Source organism: Ooceraea biroi, chromosome 2 (assembly GCF_003672135.1).
Source record: "Ooceraea biroi isolate clonal line C1 chromosome 2, Obir_v5.4, whole genome shotgun sequence".
Classification (NCBI taxonomy): Eukaryota; Metazoa; Arthropoda; class Insecta; order Hymenoptera; family Formicidae; genus Ooceraea; species Ooceraea biroi.
Window position 1 is genome coordinate 17,830,295 of NC_039507.1, and position 25,471 is coordinate 17,855,765.

The 25,471-nt window shown below is 42.8% G+C and overlaps 1 protein-coding gene across 2 annotated transcripts in view; it reads left to right on the forward strand.

Moving 5' to 3' along the window:
- The first annotated feature begins 9,438 nt into the window (after positions 1-9,438).
- Positions 9,439-25,471, forward strand: part of LOC105279403 (protein slit) — a 392,017-nt gene continuing 375,984 nt past the window's right edge. For both annotated transcript variants that reach the window (XM_011339144.3, XM_011339145.3), the window contains exon 1: positions 9,439-10,796. In XM_011339144.3, coding sequence (XP_011337446.1) covers positions 10,507-10,796 — 290 coding nt within the window. In that variant the 5' untranslated portion in view covers positions 9,439-10,506. The remainder of the gene's footprint in view (positions 10,797-25,471) is intronic.

Genomic DNA, 25,471 nt, shown 5'->3' on the forward strand with positions numbered 1-25,471 from the left:
GACTGTTATTGCATCTATTGCTATAATGCTGCTAAATGTTATGAATAATGTCAACATTGTAAGAAACAACAGTTATCGGAAACAGCTATTGGAACAAACTGACACTTCAGCCATCTGTTGCAAAACCCTCAAAACTAAATCACACTCCTAATACTATCGTAAGCGTCTTCGTCGGCGTCGTAAATGTCGTGAGTATTCGTTCCGGCAGCGCCGTTGCGCTGGTTAGCGCGTTGGCTCAAGCATAAGCATACTCGGATTCTTCCCTACTATTCAATGGTCAGACAATTATTAGCGCGCGATGAACATCGCTCGTTAACAGGCACCAATTACCCAATTTGATATGTACATTTTACATTTTGTGTGTCGAAGCGTTTATTAGCACGTCATGGTAGTTTATGTTTCATTTAAGTTTACTGCTGCCGCGTTTACTGCTACGCTGGATAACGAAAATTTCAATAATGATCGCTGATGCGCGAAACGATATAAATCGGTGCTGCAATATTATTTACGGTATTTTGCTTTATATATGCAGATATGTCATTGTGTAGCTTTAATAATTTGCACCAGCGTGTATCGTCAATTATCAAAAAAAGTATTTTATATTACAATTAAATCCGTAACTGCACCGAGCACTGTGTCCGCGATAAATTTGCTTTCAGAATTCGGCGCGACCTAAATACGTCATTTCTGCAGGATTAATATAAAATGACACATTTTTTGAAGCAATATGTTCTTCAGGTGCTAGGTTTATTTCGATACATATTATAGGTATATACATTTAGCTAACAGCTCGACACGAACCGTACGAAAATCATGCCAACTGATTGAATAACGCGCTCCCCAGATGAGAAACTCGTTCTCGGCGGCCCAGAAAATCAATCAGCGCAGGAAACACCGACGATCTTAAGCACGACGCGCGAATACGCCGAAGCGCACGATCCGTTCCCCGTACACACGGTTTATCACACGATGTGTATTATATACCCTCATCGCACTCAAACACGCCGCATCCGCCGCGTCGAGATTAGATACGCGAGCGCATACTCCGTGCGGGATTATCGCGTTGCATCCGACGATCGATCGATCCTCGGCGTCGCCGTTTCCGTCGCGCCACTCGACGCGTTTCTCGAGAGACAGCGAGCGGGAGAACCGGTGAACTGGCGAACAAGAAACGAAGGGCCCCGCGGTCGTCATGGGGGAGAGGGGGGGGGGAGGCTGAAACGAAACGCCGACCGTGAGCGGTGAGCGCGCAAAAACAAAGAACGATAGGAGCAGGACGTTGCACCGAGGGGGGAAAGGTGCACGGGGGCCATTATAGATTTGCCATTAGAGCGTGCCCGCTCTGGATGACTTTATTTAAAAGTCACGGGCGAAAAAAGCGCTCCTCAGCCTCTCGCGGCCTTCCTCCGGCACGTTTTTCTGCACCCCGTTTCTGCCTTGCCGCCCGCCGTCGCACCGTATTATCGGCTACGTACACCCGCGTGGCGAGAGCGAGACGGGTTGAAGAGCGCGCTTTCTTGCGGGTGACGCGTTCAGAACGCTATCGTGATTAATGTTGCGTACGAGTGATAAGCCGGCACCGTGTCAATATTGAATCTATCGAACGCCGCTCCATCACGGATATATCTGTGAGACAATAGCATCGGCGGAAGAAGTTTTAACGAACTTGGAACTGCTTGACGGAGATGCGCCGACATTCCGGAAAATGTAACAATTACGCATGCACGTGTAATTAAAACGAGAAACTAATTGATCTCGATGCGGAAGGGAAACGTTAGAGACGTAGTCGTTTGATCCATATATAAATAATATAATACACTTGCTCATTAAATATTTAACATTGCGGTTGTTAGGAATGCATCATGAATTAATGTTACAATGTTGCATTAATGTTTGCTCTCTACCTATACTAGCTCGTTGCCGATTTTAATGCGGTTTCAAGTTTCTAAATTCATGCAATATTATATATGCGCGCGTATATCTCGCTTATATTGTACGATGAAATTTAAGTATATTATTAATTCATAGATGCATAACAGAGGAGTCTATTATGTTAATTGAACCTCATAATGCAACAATTACGATATAATACACAATTCTCAACAATGAAACGCATAGTTACCTAGCAGCAAAATTGCTGCAAACTTACAAAATACAATTTAATGTAATGTGCTGCAGTTGTATTTCAACATTAAGAATTACTGTAAACATGCGGCCGTTTTCCAGTCAACTCTAGATTTAGATTATTATTTTAATACTTACAAATTAAAGATAATTCTCGGGGAATTTCAAAAGCGCTGCAGATTCGAATCCTTCAACATATAGATGAAATAAAAAGAAATACGGACAAATTATAAATTAATTATGTTCGAAATTTATTTTTTTGTACTTTTTCAAAGTGATTAAGTGGCACGCAAACGACATACCATCATTACAATACCTATAGACACAACACGTCTCTCATAAGGAACCGATTGAGAGTTCTCCATTTATCCTGTCAACCAACTGCTGACGCGTCACATGGAGAAACGAAGTACTCGAGGAGCGAGGAGACCGTTCTATGTGCTCATGGCTTCGTTTCGCCATGTCCTGACGAAGGAGCTCAAGGAAGGAGAATGAGGATTCTGTGAGACAGGAATGGGGGGACAAGCAGAAAACGGAGTCTAGACCGATTAGCGTTTGGTCGCCGGAACTTCGAGATGGGCCTGGAAAACCGACGGAAGTGGCTGGACTTCTTCCACGGTCGGCGGATAAGAGGACGGGTGGAAAGACAAATAGAATTCGGAAGGAGTTTTTGCCGCCCGGCAAGATTTAATAGCCGACAGAGTCCTAAATGGGGATGAGGGGACGAGGGCGAACGCGAAATTTCCGTAGACAGACATGAGAAATTAGGGACATGCTTCCTGCGTCCCCGTCGGTTTCGAGGGATGTTGTTTAATGATCGCTCCGCCGAAAGACAACTCGTCTTGGCTATCAGCAATAAAAGTGAGCGAGTAATGCTAATGTCTCATTCGAGTCAATAAACACGTTGAAGTCGAAACGACGATTATCGCATGAAGACACGTTTAAAACGATGTTAAACTTAATACTGTAATTATACTGTTTATTCTTTCGCAATATGTTTTTACTGATTACTACAAGCGTAACGAGTTTTACTGCACAAATATTAACTGCATAAATTATGAAATTTTATTCTGTTATTCAGCAAATTAGTGACACATCGAGATGGTTAATCATCACGGTGAATTAAAGCCGTGAGGGACACATATACGTTAGAGTAAATAGTTATACAAATAGTTATACAAGTATTACGATTTGTGGGATGGAAGAAATTTATTACCAAACACGAAGGAACGTTATATAGCAACTTATCACAACAGCATTTGCTTGCAGTAATTACCGCTTCGCGAGTTGTATTATCGCAGATACGATTAATTATCCGTAAGGTTTTAGCGCGTTTCTCAGATCCGCGCATTAATGCTTGTACGAACACGAAACGAGTTGTTCAATAATTAATATTTAGAAAGTGAACTCTATAAATTGTACATAATTTAAATCGTTTTTGCGATAACCGAACGAATGCCTGCCGCAAACGATTAATAGTGGTTACTTAAAATCCGGTAATACAAGTAATTCGAGTAGTTTGCTCTTTATTACGTTGTATTTCGTTGATTATAACATGTAGGATGACGGCAAACTGCTTTTTATTCGTCAAAGTTTTTCTTCAAGTTATTTTCTTAAGCAGAGAACTAAACGGAAAACGAGTTTAATACATTTTATTAGTTGGATCTTCTGGGAAGAAATAAACGAATCTTTCTCAGCTTCTTTGAATGTTACTAACGAGAAAAGTGTTGAGCAAGACACATTTATAAATTATAAATGCTTTTAATTTCTTCGTTTCATCCGTTATTTACTTCTTTGAAATGGTAAATATAATTTTGGAAATTATAAAAGTTTCATGGAAAAAAAGTGCATTTCCACGACAAAGTAAATTAAATTGCATTTGCATTTTATTTATTTATACATTTAATGAGAAACATCATGGGAGTTTACAACTACTTTTGCATAGAAAAGCAATTTCACATCCAGTTTGTGTTTCATTGCCGAAGGTAATTGCTGAAATCCTCTTTATTGTCTCTACTTTGATCGAACTCATTACACTCCCGATTTTACACAGTCCACAAAGAGCGCGCAATTTTCGGCGGGACAAAAATTCGATATTGATTTCCGCCAATCACCGAAGTGTCGATACAGCAGAGAGAAATACTACTTCCGCGGTAATCCTTTCTCATCTCTTCCAGTCCTGAGGGACATGAGTGGATGCCACGAGGAATGAAAGAAGATCCTTCCCCGATTAATACACAGCACCGTCTCCATGTCGCCAAGGGCCGTGTATTGCACCGCACTCTTGGACCTCCTCTTAAGCACGTCGGAAGGTGAAAGGAAGAGGTGGGCAAGAGGAGGGGTTGGCTTCCAATTCGTATCTAGTGTGATTTCCCCGGGGTAAAGTCGACCGATCAACCGATCGAGTGGGTGGTTGAAAACCGCACTGGGAAACCTAATATATCCGAGGGTCCTCCCTTCTCACTCTCTTACTGTGATCTGTAAAAGCTTTAAGAGAGCATACAAGCGTTATCTCGCGCGCGTTCTTCTCGGGCGTTTACATTTCTCGAGTGTATGGCGTGCGTTATCCTCGTGAGCGTTTCCTGATACATGTATGCAGCAGGAATTGCTTCAGAGAAAGGACGTCACTGTTTGACGGTTGCGCTATATATTCCTGGAACACTTTTATAAATTACTTACTCCATGGATTTCTCGTAATCTCGCGTTACTTCATGCCACCGAGGATCACTCACCAGATGTTTTCAAGCACGTAATAGATCGATATTGCAGATACAGTGCAGATACATCATTGCCATCAATGTCGTCTTCGGATTATTTTTCGATGTCGTCGGCGTGATATCGCGATGGTAAGCGTCGATTTTTGATCGATCGATACGATATCCCGCGACATTGCCACACACACGATGGATACTCGGGCGTGCATCTTAAAAGAAAGACCTTAAAAATCCATTTTGCACGGACCATTAGGCACACATGTTAGCCAAACATCTCCTGTTCCAAAGCAAACTACGCTTCAGAGGTTTTTCACGAAAAGTCGTCGAATTTCTCCGGCTCGTAGGGCACAAATCCACCTACTGGAGAAACCCGCGGGAGATAGAACGCGGAGATATTGAGGAAAGTGAAGATGTGTATACGCGCCGTTCACGATAATGTCTGCATGACGTAATCGAATAGCGACGAAAATGACAGGATCTGAATTGTCATGAACTTGTTGGAAACAGGAAATGCTACAAGACACGTAGAAGAGTTTCAAATGTTTGTTTAGGAAGTGTTGAAAATTAGTGATGGCACGTTGGCCTGCGTGAGATATTGATTCTTGCTTGCTATAGGTAACGTTGTGTTTGAAGACGAACGTCAAATATTGGTTCTTTCTGAAATAAATACGGAAAAATAGGAAGGGGTAGGATAGCACGTAACTTTTGCTGCAGCGAACACGAAAATAAAACTATATGAGTGATGAAACTATCAACGGCGGCATACGATTACGTGCGATTGTACGGTTAAAATTGAGACGTGTAATCTCGCGATATGTGAAGTTTTGATTAGAGTCTTACGTAGAATATCAGTGGAAAAAGCAATTCTAGCCGTGAGCAGGTACAGCTAGAATAAACGAGCTCTCTCCCCTCCTTCTTTTATGTAGCTACCGGTACCATAGACGCTTCTCTCTGCGCACCGTAACGATCTGCCCTGCAGGAATATCTCTATCCACCTGTCTACATCCATATCCTTCAGACGAAATTGTCTTCCGAAGTGGCTTACAAATATATTTCAATAGAAACGTAATATTCCGTAGTCGGTTGTATTGGCTGTTCCTGAATCGTTTCTGATTTGCTCGCCCCCTTTTTCTTCTCAAAGGGATTTGCTGCTACTTCGCCGCGGACGGGTACGTATCATACATCCGTCATGTCTAAGCGACAAAGTAATATCATCCCTACTTCTGCACGCGATCTCGTAAAGCAGACGATACAAAGTATCGCGTACGTCGCCTTAAAAAATGTGTGCATTTCTCGCTAGGACGGGAAATACTCGCCGAACAAACGCGAGTCTTCGATGCAATCGTGCTGCAGGATATTTCGATTTCAATGGAAATTGGGTGCACTTTTGCCTATAGACTTCATAAGTTCTGGAAATAAGGGCAAGTCTACGTTGCCTCGAACGGTAAATAACGTGCAATCTCATGTTAGGTGAAAAGAACCTTCCTACGTAAAAATTTCGAAATTCAGAGAAAGATCTGTTTTAAGTTTTCGATGCGCGATGTGAAAGAACGATCATCGAATATTTACTTTAATGTAATTTAATGTAATTTACATTATTTCAGTGTAACTTAATAAGTTGGTTTTAATATTCATTTTGCTAAATTTTATTAAATAGCATTTTATATATTATCAGTATTAATTGTTAGCATATAAAGAGAAAAGAAAATAATATATGCAACAAATATAATTATCTCGAATATTAAAATCGTACATTTTGTACATTTAAAATAAATGTAGATTCAGTTCAGTATAAATTTTATTAAGACTTGTTGCGATCGTTGTTTTGTGACATTGTTTGCAAAGATAATATTTTATGTACTATCCGTGGGATTATTATGTTTGTCCGTTGAATTTCTTTGGAGGCTGCAGCATATGCTGCGTACTTTATTTTCTCGTTTTCCACCGCGACATATCCCAAGAGCAGACGCTTCGGAGGGTTGCGACACAGCCCCGAACTTTTGTCAATATTGATCCCCCTCCCTCTGCACTCGGGGGACGTACGCGTTCGACTAACGTATGTCTTCGATTTTTAGAAGCTTTAATGCGTTTCGCAAACAGACGGCCGTTCGGAAACTACACTTTAGTCGCATCGCACTCGATGCCTCCCATATGACTAATCATGTTTTAAATCACGTTACATGCAAGAACATCACACGAGCAACTCAATTTACACACGTCGATTCGAACTCCGAGCATGTCGGGCACTCGAATTCGCTGACAGGCGCCTAATCATACGTTTACTCTAGAAAGTAAAACAGAATTAGTCAGTCTGGCGTGTCTTTTGTAACTCGCCATGCAGCTGCACGTTCACGAGCGTAATGCAATTAGTTATATCGATCGTCATACATCGCGAATAAATGAAATTTCCGTAAAGTATAGGACAAATTGATTTTTCGCCGTCTCGCTCGTTCGCGTTGCCTTCGACCCTTTGCGACATCCCGGCTATCGGCGGGCTGTCGGCTACGACACGGTGCGCAAGAAAAAGATTTCAACCTACCGGCTCTCATTTATCGGCGCGCTACTTTGCTTCAATTAATATGCGCTAACAACGTTAATTAATGCGGCACAGCCGCGACGGGCACGTCGACGAGGACGTGCCGGCAGGGACAAGGAATTCTCTGCTCTTCCGTGTCTGTATATCCATCAAGAGCGACCACGCCGCTTGTGTCGCATTCAAACCGGGTTGGCGCCACCCTTGCCACCCCCGCCACCTTAACTTCGACATCAGAGGCTTCTGGAGCGATATTATCTGTAGGAAAGTGCTCGAGAATATTATACGTGCGTAGTGTACACACCCTATCGGGGCCAGCTACTTTAGCCGTACTCGACGTTCAGTGATGGAGAGGAGAGGAGTGAAACGGGGTGAACAGAGGAGGCAGAAGCATCCACCGTAGATGGTAGCGACTACTGCTAATCGAATTATCGATCCCTGTCCGCGTTCTCGGAGCGAATATTAGATTTCCCGCGGATTTTAATGTACGGCGAGGACCGGTAGGCAGGCTTCTTCTCCACCTCTGGCTGGAGAATGTCGGTGTATTAGCAGACGGAAAATGTACCGAAATAAATTTACTGGCGATAATCATACGTTTTGAATCTTCCGTATACGTTTTTATCGCAAAGAAAAAGAATCGTTTTTAAATTAAACTACAATTTACAAAGGTACATAATATATCCACAATCATCTGAGGCATCATTATCCTCTCGAGAATCTTCTTAAAGCATTTATCGCGGATGATTACTCGGGTGGAATTTTATTCTGCATTTGCTCGATTTTAAAGTCTCGATTTCGCGCTTTATTGTAGCCACTTCCTATCGTAATTTCCCTCTTTATCATATCGCTCAGCAGACATTTATTACAAGCGAGTGATTTCTTTCGTTCGCGTATCTCGGACCTAATTTTAAAAGCTCCATAAAAGCGGCGCCATCGCAACTCGTTTCTCTCTCGCGCGCGGCGCGGCGGCAGAATTCCGGCCGGCATTTCTATTTTCAGGTGTTCGCAGGTAGAGATAAATCGCAGAAACGCACCGGGGAGGCACTTACGCGGTGGAAACATGTACATGAGACATCACATAAGCGTGTTCGAGGCACGTTTCTTCGCGCAGAAACCGCGTGCGGTCGGGCGGGCAGGGGGATGAGGGTCGGAGGGACGGGGAGGAGTTAGAGAGGAAAAGCAAGAACCTCGGGAAATGTCAGAGAAAAATTCCAATATGCCTTGAAATTCTGGCGGCCGTGCATGGAATGCATCTGAGCCCCTTGATTGTGCTTCGGTAGCATATTTTTCTCGTACTTCCGATATTGCACCGGCGAGTTCCCTCGCTTTATAACTGCGTGCACCATTGAATCTCCGCTTTCTTCGGTCCGTGCAAGGTGCACCATGTGCGCCCACAAAGGACATCGGCAATTTTTTTTTCTCATTTGTACTTATGGCAGAAGTAGCTTCTGCAATTCCATATTTATTTATTGTAGATGCAGGTCTTGGCTTAATTTATTTCCTTTACTCCATCTCGCGTGCTTACACAATACCTGCATCGTGTAACGAATTTATTTATTTATTTATACAAAGTTTAACGGTACTGCAGTTGGTTATTTACTCAAGTCATTGTACATTTTTAAACGGCAATTCAAAACTTATATCTATCGCAAAAAGCTTCTGTTAATGTCATGTAATATATATTGATGTATATTGATATGGTTAAGGCTATATATATAAAATTTATCCTTCTTGTCAAAACATCCTTTAACCGTGACACGTACGCGCTTTGTTGCAGGTGATGCCTCTTCCCCGTATCGATCTCTCGGCTATTTTGTCGCATCTGAGCGAATCGTCGATGCCAATAATGTCCGCGTAAAAAATCGCTAGAAACATACCGAGTATCAGTAATCGCCGAGCTGACGGTCCGCACTTGTCTCGTTCCCCGCACAACTCCGACGTGCATTTATCAGCCAGCTGGTCGTTGGAGAAAACTCGCCGCGAACTGGAATCGATCGAACGCGTAACACCACCAGCACTAAATCCGCAGCGGTAAATGATTGTCGACACATCGCGAGGTGTCTGTAGAAAACCGTTTCGCGGCACGAGTCACGTACCCATTTGGGTACGGTAGATCCTTGGCCGAAGACCAGCATCAAGATAAAGTCAGTGGGAGCTGTGCCCCAGGATGCGCGGGAACGGGTGGTGCCGTTAGTGGTGGACAACAACTCGTTGGAGGGACCAGCGAGCGGCGAGGAAGGGGGCCACGAAAACGGCCCCCGAAAGGGCCCGCTGGATGGTCTAGCCCGCGAGCAGCCATCAACGAGATCTAGCTGGCAAGAGAGCGAGGACCGATTGGCCGACACGCAGGATTCCGAGACCGTCTTTGGCCCGGAACTGGTCACGGTGGACATCGGACTGGGATCCACCGGCGAACGTATCGAGCTCGATGAACGAATCGGCAACGTTCAGATCAAGCGGCCAGGAAGCCCGATAGTATTGACGATCCAGGACGACGACGTTCCGATCTCGGTGCAGCGCAAACGGCAATCCGAGGGACCCAACGGCGCAGCGTTGGAGCTACAATCGGCCGACGGGGACTCCGACGCGCGCTCGAAGCGTTCGGGGAAGACGTTGGACGACGACAACGACAACGAGGACGACGAGCTACCGGCTGCGAGGAGAATCTGCGCGGCGCATCGGCACAGAGTGTCCTGTCACGCAGCGCGGGCCCACGCGGAACCGCCCTGCCGAAGAGGCGCAAACCGAGGCCGGCCCTGCCGCGTTCATGATCACCATCGGTACTGCTCGCGAGGGAAGTCGACGGAGAGACCGGAACATCGGCATCTGAGGTTCCACGATCCGGAGAACGCCATCGTTCGGTTGGAGCAGGACCCGATACTTCATCCGGTGCGCATCCTCGGCTGTCCACCCGCGGAGGGCCAGGAGATATCCTCCTTCCTGGAACCGGCTGGGCCCAGCTACGTCTACACGTCGGGCCACATCGGCGTGGGCCAGTTCGCCGGCGGTGAACCGTACTGCTTCGCTCTGCACAACCCGGACAATATTCTGCCCAAGAGCCGCGCCGGCAGTATCGCCCGATTCCTCGACGGACCGAATCGCGCCGTGAGGGAGATCAATCGCAAGGTCCTGGCGATGGCGCGCGCTATGACGCCCGTTTGGTCCCTACGTCTGCTCGGCGTCAGCTGCGGCTCCGTGGTCTGCGCCTGGGGACTTTTGCTAATACTGTCCGTGCTCGGTGGCACCTCGCATGGCACGGGTATCGGTAACTTCGGCCCCGATAACATGTCGGGCAAGATGGAAGACTTGAACGGCGTCAGGTGCCCTTGGGCGTGTACGTGCGGCGGACAGGAGGTCGACTGCTCTCATCGCGGACTCACGCAGATTCCTGGTGACCTGGCGAGCTTGCTCATCGCCGAAAAACTGTAAGTAGCTTTTCTTTTTTTAAATGCATGCCATGGTTCTGTAGAGCGGCGCAGCGTCTGTGCGGCGAGAAAAGCGTCACTGTGACGATTGCATTTGAACAAACACTGCGCAAACGGAAAACGCAAAGAAAAGCATTTCGAGGTATTATTTTACGACGCGAAAGCAGTATCTAAACTGTATCTTAGTCGCCTCGTTGCAATTACAAAATTATACAGTTGAAGTGCTGTAGGTACTGTAATTGCGTAGCAAAGTTAACCGACCGACTTGCGTAACTACAGTTATTTAGTTCCCGCGGAACTCGTTAACGATTTCAGCCGTCAGTCGGACGCGCTCATCGTCGAAAAATTCCGAGCGAGAAAAGTAGATTTCTGTTTGACTTTTCGAGGATTAATTCGAGACGCGCGAAAAAAGTGGGATCAGTGCGCAAATTGCGAAATATTTTTCAATAATCCCAAAAACGCGCGCCCGTACAATGCCCGCGCATGTCGCAGTTACGTAATTGACGCTTTTCGATGGTTCGCGTATTCCGCGCTCGATACATGACGAACCGTTGCCGTTGCAGCGGCTACAAATATTTTCGGTTATCTATAAATCAACGAGAAATCTAGATTCATGTTTACTCGAGAGGGAGAGAGAGAGAAAACGACTATCTCGCGAAATATCACTGATCAAACAATTGATGTGACGTTGAAAATCGGCTCGCCCGCGTAGGTCGCAAACGTACGCTTCGTTATTCGCGAGCTGTTCCTTCGGGAAACAATCCACGTCGTCGTTTTTTGCGAAGTAACCACTGCATAATGAATGCCGGCTGCTGCCGCAGCTCGATAAGCTTCTCGCTCTCGTGTTCGTATGCGTGTTTAAGCGAGCCAGATTCAGATTCGCGCAGGAACGGCGAACGCCTTTCACGAAAGATGCAACGGCGGAGCCGTTTCGGATGTCGCGATATTTGCATATTTTTATCGAATCGAGATGCCGAAGGTAACGACCGTTTAACAACTGTGCGCTCTCGCTGCCAGCGCGGCAGAAGATGGTAACGCAATAAAAACGGAGACGGCGCAATAATGTACATTATAACCGGCAATGGAAGGCATAAAGAATGTCTTGCGTTCTCCGCGAGAATTCTCAGAGATATTGCACGGTGCTCGCTTTTTACCAATAATACTGTCTCCGAATATTACAGTATCGCGCACGCATCCGCATATTGCACGCAACGGTGTGCAACGGTATATTGATTCGCAGCGAAATATCTCGATTTTCGGGCAAACGATATATTGTCAAGAGTCGCAAAATGGACGCGCTTTGTTTCTGCTTTACGCAATCTACGCAATTCAAATAAAAGCGCCGACATTTATTGAAATGATGTATTAACTCTTTATCGTATCTTTATTTACCGACGCAATATATTCCACAATTTGCGAGAAGCGCTATTTACTCTTTTCGTATTGTATACTTTCATTCTAGTATTAAAATTGTCACGATCAATATTAAACGTTAATAATGAAACCTGAGCAAATATTTAACGAACGTGCAGTATAAATTTCGGCGTATAACGGCGTCGCCGTCGCCGGTTGAAAACTAATTGCGGCCAATCAAGTTGTTATTGCGCGAGGGATATTTCTCGCCCGATTTCCCTTACTTCATCTTCCTTCGGCTGGTCAATCTCTAAATCACATTTCGATGAATCCGTGCCGACGTTCAACGTGGACACATTAACGATCTTCGATTAGCATATGATTAATATGCCGTCGGCGGACGAGGGAGATACCGGGAATAATTAAATCCTCGAAATACATCGACGGTAACTCATCGCGGATGCGGTTGCACGGAGGGTCCTCCTATCATGAAAATACCATTGACTCGAAACACGGGGCGCTGCCGGGCCGACCGACCGACATCTTTTTACGCGAGATTATGGACGCTTAATGTTGGTGCGGGCCACGAAATTCATTATGTCTTGTAAGCACGAACCGCTCGTACCTCAAAGAATACGCGCGCACGTGTCCTGCCTGTAAATTGAATTTACAACTTCAAATCGAGCGTCACTGCGCCGCGCATCACGTTAAACTGTGCGTATGATATTAATATTTTAATATTAGTACGTTTTATTTGATCCTCTCTCTCTTTCTCTCTTATGCATGCGTACATACATACGTATGCCGTGTCACATAGGTGCACGTGCGTGCTTCGAAATCTGCTGAAACCGCCGGATCGATGCCGATATAATTTTCACAAAATATACTATATTATATTTGGCGCAGATGCGCCATGCAGATATGCCGCGTTTTATATTTTTCGTAAAAAGCTTTTATGATTTGCAATATTCAAAATGTCACTGCTCTGCCGTTTAAACAGTGATACCTTATGTCGTTATCTTATTATCTGAAAAATTAGGAAATAAAAATACAATATTACATAATTTGCAATATTCGAAATGTCACTGCTCTGCCGTTTAAACAGTGATACCTTGTGTCGTTATCTTATTGTCTGAAAACTTAGGAAATAAAAATACAACATAATTTAATGTTACGAGGAAATATTCAATACTTCGTATAGCATTGCGTTTTAGCGTCGAGGAAAGTTACGTAGTATTGCTGCAGCTTAGATTTTCACGTTTAAACCGCTATCGAGAATGCATGATATCGGTACTTACGATCGATACCAGCGAGCGCTTGAAATGAGATTAATGACTGCAGTAAATATGCTTGCATGAAAGTGACGTGATTGATTGTAAGCATGTATAAAGCAAAGCTACGAATACGGCAAGTAAAAAGGAAAACAGGCGGTAAACGGAAGTACCGTAATGGAGTGCTATTCTGAAAATTCTTAAAGTGAAGTCAACATTATTGAACAACTTCTTAATCTCAAATGTCTTAATAAAAATATACACACAGAAATATCTATTATACGATTATGGCGCGTAATTAAAAATATTCCATCCGAAAAGGAGATTTAGAAACCGAGAAATCGTATAGCCAGCATTTAAGAAATTTTATCCGCGCCTGTCACGTTAAGTTATGTCACTCTCGATTCGCCAATTACAGTTATGATACATAAATGACAGCAGAAAATCCTTCATCACGGTAGACACGTTTCATCTCGGGCGATGCAGATGAGCCACTTTGATCACTGTCCAACTGAAAGTCACTGTTTATACCTGTTCACCCGCAGCGAGTCGATCTTGGGATAATTAGGGACCCAAGCAACTAGATTTCCCTCTTCATAGCTAACCCTATCTAAATCCGTAGCCTGCGGATGGTTAAACGTTCTTGTGTTATACATGAGTGTACATTGATTGGTGTCACTAGCAGCCGTACCTCGCTATCAGTAGTTCGAATGAATCTCCGGGGACTGTTCTAAGCTACGATGTATACGATGTAACACACCTGCAGAAGACTCTGACGGGGTATGCGTCGATGTCGCGCACAAATATATTCAATATTGCATGTCGAATTAAATTATCTCGATATCGCATCAAGTTCGCAATCATCCCGACCTGCGTTAACGGGATTTTCTATAATAACGTTTCATGCGATACGTTATTACGAGTAACGTTTACTGATCGCGTCATGCAAAATTTATCACCAATTAGGATCAATCGGATATCACACTGTTTCGATGGCGGAAAATATTTTAGCGATAAATTATAGAGTGAAAAATTTTGAAAGAAATATTATACGCTTAAGTGTGATATTAATATTTTTCAGTCTTGCTCATTTGTCGTTGTAAAAATCTTTTATATTGTACGTAAAGCAACTATTTTATGTAACAAAATTATTTGGAAATATCTCCAATCTATATAAATTAGGTTTAAATAGGAAATTTATAATACAAAATTAATTTACTACGATTTAACTATCATTTAACTATTATTATTATCCACAATCATTGCAGAGAGATATAAAAATCTCTCCTTACCGTGTTTGCATCGTCCATAATTTCTCCTATCATCCAATTTTTCGGTGCAATGATATGTAGATGAGAAACGCAATATATTCTTTCTCACGTCGAAAGGCCCATTAAGAAATTCGCAGATAAATGGGAGAGAGAGAGAGAGATCGGCGTCGTTCTTTTCGCTTCCGGCAACGTTCTACGAGCTTCCACGAGAGGAGGAGCAGTTGTGTAATAGTCGTACATCTACCCGATATTGTGCCAGCACTTATGATTTTTCGATTAAATTACGTAAACAGAGTATTCGCTAAGCTAAACATCTCTGCCGAGGCTGAGTGTTTAGGCAAGACCTCGATACGATGCTCCACCAACTAACATCTAACATCCAACATTTGTAAAGCGGCGTCCTACATTCAGTTACGTTACCGAACCGCGACTCGTGGTTACCGTACCACACGCGGTAAATATTAGTCTATTGATCCACTTCCGCTCCCTCGAAATTTACGTTTTTCAACCGCACCGAAAATCAGATTTCATCGATCGTCTTCATGCTCGCTCGCGGAACGCATATTCGTCCTGCGAATGGCGTTTCATTGTTTACGCGATTGCGGAAAATATTTTCGTCGAGCATCCCTCAATTGGCTATTACGATTTTGCAATGTAGCTGCTGATTACTCGTTCGGACGAATACCTCGCGTTTCCATTATTTCCAAAGCGATTCAAAAGTCCGTCACGCAATTTATTTTTTATCATATCGTAATATTTGTACATAATGTGCGTGTTATTGGAGTGTGGCTTTAAAAACTATGAAAAGGCTTGCGTGTGCGTGCAAAAATTGGTATAATATGTTATATATAACACCTGTATACATAATAGCAACTGGATATGGAAAAACGATTTTCCACGAGTCTGAAAATTCTGCTGTTACTCTTAATTAAAAAAACAAATCATCATGAATCGTTTTAAATATGATATAACGTATATAATAGAGTTTGTGTTTATACTGCAATTATAGAGATATTGCTACAATATAACGAATACACTGTTAATTCAGTAAAACCATTTTTATGCAGTTCCATGTTCCGCAAAATTAGGAATCTCCGTTTCCATCAACATTTCTAGATTGAAACGGTAAAATCGCACGCAAAATCTTGTGCAATTTCAGCCGGCGAGATTTTCAACGTAAGGAAACGAGGAGAATTCGCGAAGTGGAAGTGGCACGCACTTTGCCTTAATTACGAAATTCCAACCGTGTATTTTTGCGAGTCCGGTCGCGTACCACTGCCAGACGTTGAAGTCGGCGACCCTCGTGACGATCGATGGCTTTAATTAGAATTTTTTTACGCGCAATCCCATGTTTCGCGACGTGTGAAATCGCATAAGATGTGTAGTCTGTTCCGTTTAGATTCCTCGAGTGCAATGCAGTGATCCGCATAGTTGCTCGCACGGCGTGAAACTACCGCATTTGCCTCACGCGCTACGCAGAATAGGAAATGTGGAAAAGTGATATACAGGACGTTTCGATAGCAGCGCGCCGCGATAAGATCCCATTTTGTCGCGAAATTAAAAGGAGTTTTCAATTTACTGCTCGCAACTCTTCCATTCGTGGGTTAAAGAACTCTGAAGATTCCGTCAGTGCTCACAAGCAGAAAATTCTACTCCTTTAGATATGAAAAATCGTAATATATTAGGAGTGTGATTTAGTTTTGAGGGTTTTGCAACAGATGGCTGTAGTGTCAGTTTGTTCCAATAGCTGTTTCCGATAACTGTTGTTACTTACAGTCTTGACATTATCCATGACATTTAGTAGCATTATAACAATAGATGCGATAACAGTCGTGTTTATATCATCGTAAAAATGCAACTTCCGAAAGCTCTTTAGCATTTTCCACATGCGTTGCTTTTGTTTTTTAATCAAAACAAAACTGCCGCTGACGGTTATAGAATTCTTGTGGAAACTTATGGTGATTCTGCCCCATCAATTAAGACGTGTGAATACTGGTTTGGACGCTTTAAAAGTGGTCATACTGATGTGAAGGACAAAGAACGCTCGGGACAACCAAGAAAGCTTGAAAATGCAGATTTGCAAGCATTATTGCACGAAAATCCAACACGATCCACTTCAGAACTTGCCAGAGCATTAAATGTTGATCGTACGACAGTTACGAAACATTTACATGAAATGGGAAAAATTCAGAAAGAAGGAAAATGGGTTCGACATGAATTATCGGAAAGTGCCATTTGAACATTTGCATTTCGTTGATCGCCAGGCAAAAAAAGAAGAGTCTTTTGTCTCGGATTGTTACTGGGGATGAAAAGTGGATCTATTTTGATAATCCGAAATGCAGAAAATCATGGGTGGATCCAGGCGAACCATCAACATCCACTCCGAGACGCAATATTGACGGTTCAAAAGTAATGCTCTGTATTTGGTGGGATAGTGTACTATGAGCTGTTAAATCCGCATGAGACTGTCACGGCTGATCGTTATCGACACCAATTGTGCAAGTTGAAGCAAGCATTGGACCAAAAACGACCACCAATTGCGAGTAAACGACGGAAAGTGATTCTTCTTCATGACAACGCTCGACCTGACGTTGCGTTATCAGTGAAACAAACACTATTAGAGCTCGAATGGGAAGTCTTACCGCATCCCGCGTATTCTCCGGACATTGCTCCATGCGATTATTATTTGTTCCGGTCGATGCAACACGCTTTAGAGGATACACACTTTCATAATTTGGAAGAAGTGCGAAAATTCGTCGACGAATGGATCAACTGAAAAGAAGAGTGATTTTATCGTGGTGGAATCGATCTCTTGCCAGAAAGATGGGAAAAAGTGATAGAAAACGAAGGAAAATATTTTGATTAAGGTGTTCATTCATTATCATATTTAAATACATGCGTTTTTGAGCAAAAAAACCCTCAAAACTAAATCACACCTCTAATACAATATTTTTGCGCAAATATCATTATACGGTTGTATTGTACTTGCTGAAAATTAAAGATTTGATAATGTTAATGTGATTAATGCGATTAATCTGAAATCATCCGTGTTTAAGAGTATTATTTGTTACTAACGTGACTTCTCATAGCGAGATCGATCTTAACGGAAAACTTACAACTTTCTCTCTCTCTCTCTATCTTGATTTCGGAATTTTCAACGGATGCGAAATAACATTCTCGAGACGGGTCGCAGAAATACAGCAGAGTCGTTGGATACGTAACCCTGTACTTTACAACGCCTCTCTACCGGGGAAGTTACGCCGATGAGATCACGTCGCGCCGAGGGTTACACAAATATTTTCGTTTTGATGTTAGCGTGTTGCGCTTTAGAACCCTTCGCATTACTAGGGGAGGAGACAGGGACAGAGAAAGAGATAGAGATCGTCCGCAAAATCGTTTATAAGTGCTCAGCAATTTCGAAGCAGTGCGACGAAGCACCGTCTACGGAAAACGCACTCGGTGGTTTCCATCACGCAGTTATTTGGGTTACCTCACCGGCACGTCGCGCATAATACCGGTAGCACGGTAAGGGTATGTAGCGAGAAAGGGGGAGGTTTAGTAGGGGCTGCGGCGTTTTCCTGCCGCAGTACGGAGGTGGGTAGAACGCGCGCGCGCGCGCGCGCGCACGCACACGGGGGAGGAAGTTACCGCGAATATTTTACGGCACCTTCAGGCGAATCCCTCACGTACCTTAATTTAGACCCACACGCGAAAAAGAGCTGGAGCTGGGCGTGCATTCTTAGACCCGCGAAATATAAAATGCAATAACGTTCCGCCAAGTTCGTCCGGGCAGGATCCGGACCAACTTGGCACGCATGTCGTGTATTAACAGTATTAACAGTACGCTGTACACTGAGAAGCCGGCTGAATATTTATGTGAATGCAGACGACAGATTTTCCGTTCAGAGTGTGAAATCTCTCTTTAATTTCATAGACTCTGAAGGTGTATTATACAATTGGGTAATTATGTACTTTAACGGACCCAGCCCCGATGACCTTGACCTTGACATATGTTGTCAAGGTCACCCTCCTGAGTGACCTTGAAGAGGTTTTAGCCGTCGCTCGTTGTTTATTAAAAAGTTATTAACAAAAGAAGTTTAATAATTTTGCACGAATTTTTAGCTGTCCACGCGAAGCAAGGACTTGAGTTTGACATATGTTACAAAGGTCACCTTCCTGAATAACCCGCACTAGGTTTCACCCTTCGCTCGTTGTCTGTTAAAAAGTTATTAACAAAAATGTTTAATGAATAAAGCATAATTTTACGATACCATATACGTTTACGAAAGAGTATACTTGATGGAATTTTAGCTTAGGTTAGGTTAGGTTAAGTTAAAGCAGAGAATACTTTGTATTTAACTGTTTGTGCTTTTGGTTACAGTGAAGAATACTTTGTACTTATGTATATTAAAAGAAACTATTCTATATATTAACAATTCACTGCTTTAAATGACTTTCCTTTCTTCGTTCATATACATATTCGTCGTTTATATCTTTCAATATTCAATATTCTTTCAAAATAACTACTATATTTTCGAAATTTCTTTTGTTAATAACTTTTTCATAAACAACGATCGACGGCTAAAACTTCTTCAAGGTCACTTAGGAGGGTGACCTTGACAACATATGTCAAGGTCATGGTCATCGGGGCTGGGTCCGTTAAAGTACATAATTACCTACAATTGTTGATACGGTTGATTTATTTCGAACAATACCAACCTGACATAATGAGATCGACATAGAAAAATGGGAAAGAAAATGTTGCAACTTTAACGATATTTGATAACAGTAATGGAATAGTAAAATCATTGCAGATGTCTTATTGTATTGAGATTATATACATCGACTACAATATGTTTTTGTAACAACAGTCTTCATCTTTTTATAGAGAATTACTGTTATATACATTAACTTTTCATGAATCAAATCGGATTGTTGCAGGTAGAATGCCAGTTATTGCAGATATTAATTTTCCAAGTTATCGCGTAGAGTACGCTTGAGCAAATAGTAGTGTCTCTGCTGGAATATTGGCCGTTCATTCTTTTCACGACGTTAACTGCCTTTCAAGTTTGTCGAGACTTTCAAAGAGCTGGAAACTCTGAAGGATTTTCAAAACTTGAGGAACTTTAAAACTTCCAAACTATCGAGACGTTTCAAGACCTTGAAATTTTTGAAAAATGCTCCTGCCCTTACGTATCGTGTCGCAATCCGGGCGCGATCGATATCCCGGCGTGGCGTTCCGCTTAATTAACTAACGATAGACGGTTTTCCGAAACGTACCAAGTGCATGATCGTTTGCTAGTGAAACTTCTGTCTAGCTGTCAGAGTCCGTCAACATTATACTTAATCCGATCATCGATAATTAACTCAGTGATAAACGAGGTGTCAGTGAAATGATTTGTATGATTATTTATAATGACACACCAACCTGTCGTGCGTAACGCGCACGCGAGTATACGCATCGGCTCGCAACAATTAATCATCACTCTAACAACAATTACGGCCGATTACAGTGTGGATCGATCGAGATATATTGTAATTAGTATACCAGCGGCGCCTTGCTGCGGGTACAGTATCTACAAAAAGTACGTGCCGTAATACATTTATAATTAGTTTGAAGACTATAAATAACGAATTTTAATAAATGGTTACGTAATTAAATATTTTCGCAGATTTGTTACGTATTCTTTTACAGTAACTAAAAGTATTACGATTTATAATTATCATTTATATAATTATTTATTAGATTTATTTAATCTTTCTGTTTTATTTACGGTTCCTTGCTAAGTTAAATAATTTTTTTACAAAATATTTTGCAGAAAGAAAAGAAATTATGTCCATGTGAACATTTTCCTTGCATAATGCATTAAAAAATCAATATAAGTTCATGCACGTTCATGTGCGACTTCTCACATTCCTGGTGCTCTCTTTTTTATTATTGTCTGCATTGAACGTATATAGGTAGCGCACTTTCCATCGAAACCCGCGAAACTTCCATTAGACGTTGTGCAGCTTCTATCGGAATTCAGGAAGGGTGTCGATATGTCTGGGCGTAACGATTTTCTACCTGGTTCTGCTCGATCCATTCTGACAGCGGAATTAATGGCTTTCCCGGACGTGAAAGTGCGCAGGTCAAACAAAGAATTATTTGGGAAAGGGTTGGCTGCATTTTTTCACGTTGTCGGATCTTACACTCCTTCGACTTTCCATCAGATATCGTCCCGTTGACCACCCTCGCGGTGAAAAATTGCGGCTATCTATTTTCGGATCAAGTGGAAAGGCTTCGCGGGGAAATTACACTTTTACCGCATTTTATTGCGTTACACAGGAACATGTAACACTTTTAGTGGTATATTCAATGTATGCCAAGTGCAATTCTGCTCTCACAGGTTCGAAATAATTCAAGTGCCCGTTACGTCTTCTCCCCGTAATTCCAGCATTTACCTTCCATTTTTTATATCTTCTAAATTAAATGTACTTTGCGTTACTTATTAACAGAACGCAAAGATTATAAATACAAATAATTACTCTATGAGAAAGACGTTTGGAATAGTTTATTACACATCTTTTTTTAGAATTAATTTACTTTCGCACTGTTTTATATGTTTCTCCGATGCGTTAATCACTTGATAAGCAACAGAGGAACATTCAGAAACATCACATTCTTTTGTTAGATATCTCTGACCGCTTACTTTACGCGCGTGCATTAAATGTTTGAAGCGAAATTGCATGATACGCTTTTACGGCGGCATTCGACAAAGAGACGGGCAATCCATATTAACGTAAAAATTAATGGTTTTCTCTAACGAGAAGGCAAGTGGGTCAAACATGAATTACTTATGAAAGGAGTTGCCGCATTTTTTTGCGTTTCGCGACCTCCTTCTCCATTTCCGACATAATGGGATCCCCGCTGGGCGATTTTTGGATGTGGATATTTCTCAGGCCCGTTAGGTGCGGGTTTCATTCTAGCATCCACGGGTGCGCAAGTTTCGGAGCGGCTTTTTGAATTAATTATCACATGCAGGTGGATCCAGACGCGTGGCACGTGACTACGCATTGACGGTCGACATTCTCGAATTTGTAGAATATTGTATTCGCCCCGCGTCCATTGGTGCCTGTATGCACGGGCACGTTTCCAAAATTCGGCGGGTGTTGCGGTAGAGACTCTACATCTGTCTTCCATTCTCCGAAATGCTTTACAAGTTCACGACCTGCGTACCTAGACGTCCCGCGAAACTTTGCGAGTAACTGTATTCTCGCAGCGAATTCATATAATACGATGAGAAGCCCTAGAGGAAAAGGGAATGAAACCTTTAAAAAAATATAACTCTGAAACGTGGTTTTGAAAAAAGTTTATTTCTGGTACAGAGAATATTTGTAATATATATTTCATACGTTATCACATTAATTACACATGCCATAGTAAATGCACGTTAGGAAAGATAGATAGAAAGATAGACTGTAATACATTCTGATCTTTATAGAATTATAACGGATGTCTTATAAAAGCTGCAATCTTTAATTTAATCAGATCTTGATATGATATCTCGTTCTTTATACTCATCATGGCTATAAACGGCGCAATAACGAGTTTTATGCGCACGGGGAATCTCGTCAATCCAATTAAACGTGTTCCGACGGCAGATTCGACTATCAAGCGCTCGCGAACGATCGTCATCACGAGAGGAATGATATTCTATAAGTAATAGGCCAATAAAGAATCGGTGCGGTCGCGGCTGATTTACGCCAATGATGAAGACTTTCGCCACAGGCTGCGCCAGATTGTCAATAAATCAGAATTAAGGCTTAGACGCCTTATACGGTCGATTTAGCCAAACGACGTTGATCTGAGCATAGGGTCCCCGTTGTCAATAGATAAATCTCCGTTTAGATGCCGCCCATTGTCGGCGGATTATGTGCCCATAGAGATTCCGGCCGGCTTCCACCAAGCGGACCCGAGCGGAGACCTCGCCGAGATCGGTAGATTTCGGATTTTCAATCGGAGGACCTGTTGAAGGGTAACGACGGCTCTGAAGTGGACGGTTTTGTGGGATTATCGGACAGACTAATCGAAGCTAACTCTAACGACGGCTGGAATATTCTCTCTCCTTGGAGAGATTATTTCTTTATGTGCCCACACGCTCGTGCCTTTGTCGTTTGTATTGATTTTTAGGATTGGACGGTTCCGCAGATGTTGATACATATGCACATACAGAGTTCTATGATACAAAGAAAGATGCACGAAGAAAGTGCATGAATGAGGAAAGAGTAAATTCACACCCTCAGAAAGGATTTCTGATAACAAGACGAAACATATTCTTGACTAATTTAATCGTATTACAAGTATAAAAAATATATAAATAAAACAATTTTTAATTTAAATCAGTAATTTCTATTCTTCTCTCTCGAATTAAATAAGATTGTCTTACTGTCTTGACACAAGAGTAACATATACAAATTTATGCTTATATATTCTTGTATGTAGAATAATTTGATATTAGCGCCACTTTATAGTAGGCTTTGTCGATGTCGACGCGTCATTTTCTCACAGTCGCTCGTCGACTCGGCGCTTCTGCGTTCTTTATTCGGATAAAACGGCCAATATTTGTGTTGCAATCGAAAATCGGGAAAGTGTTTCTGTTATTTACAATGAATAAGTGCAATACTCTACAAGAAATATTAAAAGATATGGAAATGTAAGTAAGTATATACAATATACTTACTTGAGAAATAAGATTCGAGATAAGACATTTCCATATCTTTTAATATTTCTTGTAGAGTATTGCACTTATTCATTGCAAATAACAGAAACACTTTCCCGATTTTCGATTGTAACACATAAATATTGGCCGTTTTGTGCAGATTCTACAAATTCTCTTAGAAGAATAGAATAAGATGTCTTTTAGATCTCACAATATTCTTAAATCAAGAATATTTTGAACTTGCTACAAATTTTTATCTAAATCCTTCTGAGAAAATGAATGAGATAGCACCAAGATTATTTTAATCTAGATTTTCGAATTTTCTATTCAAGATTAAAATATGCTTCTTTTCAATAATAAATATGATTGTCGCTATAGCGATCTTATTTTATGATAGATTAAAGAGTAATAGCATTAAGTCCAGAAATCTTTTCTGTGGGTGCAGCCATTGCCAATTATACTCGAGTTCAATGAAACAAAAATAGCGTCTTTAAAAATAAACATCAAGAGCAGGAATATTCGATAATACTATTGAATCACCAATAATTATCAATATAAACCATGACAAAAGTGAATGCAAATTTATCATCGGCGTTTTGACGAGAAATTAATTACAATCTGTATCGAGTTCGATACACGTAGCAAATATTATGGGACGTGCAACGATTCTGATTCCCCCGTAATTCCCATGGCGATATCTTATTCTCGCGCGAGCGTACCGCGCGCATCCGTTTAATACAACAATTCGGGACAACCAAGAAAGAATGCACCCCTTCAGACGCGCACTCGCGTATCCTTGCCCTCTTAATTCTCGTGCCCACCACGCGGAATCCTTGACGTTCCCCGCGGTACTCGATGTACGAATTTTTCGTGGAATGCCTGTAATCTCGACGATACGGCGACGGATATCGCGAACATAAATAAAGGAAAGGAAGCAAGAGACTGCGAAAGCGGGACGACCGCATAGCACGCCGCGTTTTCGCCGCGAAACACGCCCCTGGACTTTCGGATCATGTCCTCCACCCCGGGAGGCGAAACTCTGTCACGTCCACCTCGAGGAACATGAATCACATGGCATATGCAAATGGAAAGGTGCGCGCGGGGGTGGACGCTACCTTCAAAAGGTCGTAAGTGCCGCGGCCGTGAGTGAAAGAGCGACCGGGCGTGTGAGGGGCAGAGGCGAAAGAGGGTACATGGCACGCTGGGGATTCTTTTTTCCGCGGTACGGCGACGCAAGTGCGCGGCGAAAACGTTGTTGCGGCTGGGCTCGGTCGTCGAAATTTATTGCGGCGTCACGTTACAAGCCCACTCGTGAAGATGGAGGGCGAAAAACGCCAGCTTACAGAAGAGGAGGACAGCCGCGGGCGCTTTTTGCGGGCGCATTCCGCTACGCGTGACAGCGTGTTCCAAGCGCGGCTCCGCACTCGCTCTTCAACCTGAAATCCCAAAATTTTACGCTGATGGGAGGATAAGAGGAAGGGGGAGGAGCGGATACCGCGGAATCCTGGAGGGAAATAAAACGTTAAGAATGTTAAAGAAATAAAATGTCGCTACGTCGGATATCCGCATGTACATTCGCCTCGCGGTTTTCCCGATGGGCGGGAAAACCCGGCGTGCCGGAGCGGGCCGCGCGAGTCGTAACGTCTTCGCTTCCACCGACGTGCCCTTTTAAAACTCCCTCCTCAGACCGCGGGTCCGCATCCTTGCCTTTTCAAGTCCGGTAGCATTAACATTTATATTGCGCCGCTTCCCGCTTTCTCTGATCCCGATCCACATTTTTCGGACAATGCCGACCGCCCGCCGGGAGCTCGGAGCGATTCCACGCTCCACGGTCCTGAGAACCTTTTATTATTCTCGTGGATCGTGCCGAGAGTCACGACGAGCACACCTGGGGGTATCATCGTGCGAATTTCGTCAGGTTGACAATCGCGCGCCCCGGGATTCGATACCGTGAAACTCGTGTAACCGCGCCACGGGGACTAAGAGGAGTAGAGTACACCATCCTGGCGTGATTTTTATTCCCTGTCAATTACATCGATCGCACCTTTATGGACGTAGCCAAGCCGAACGTACGTGCA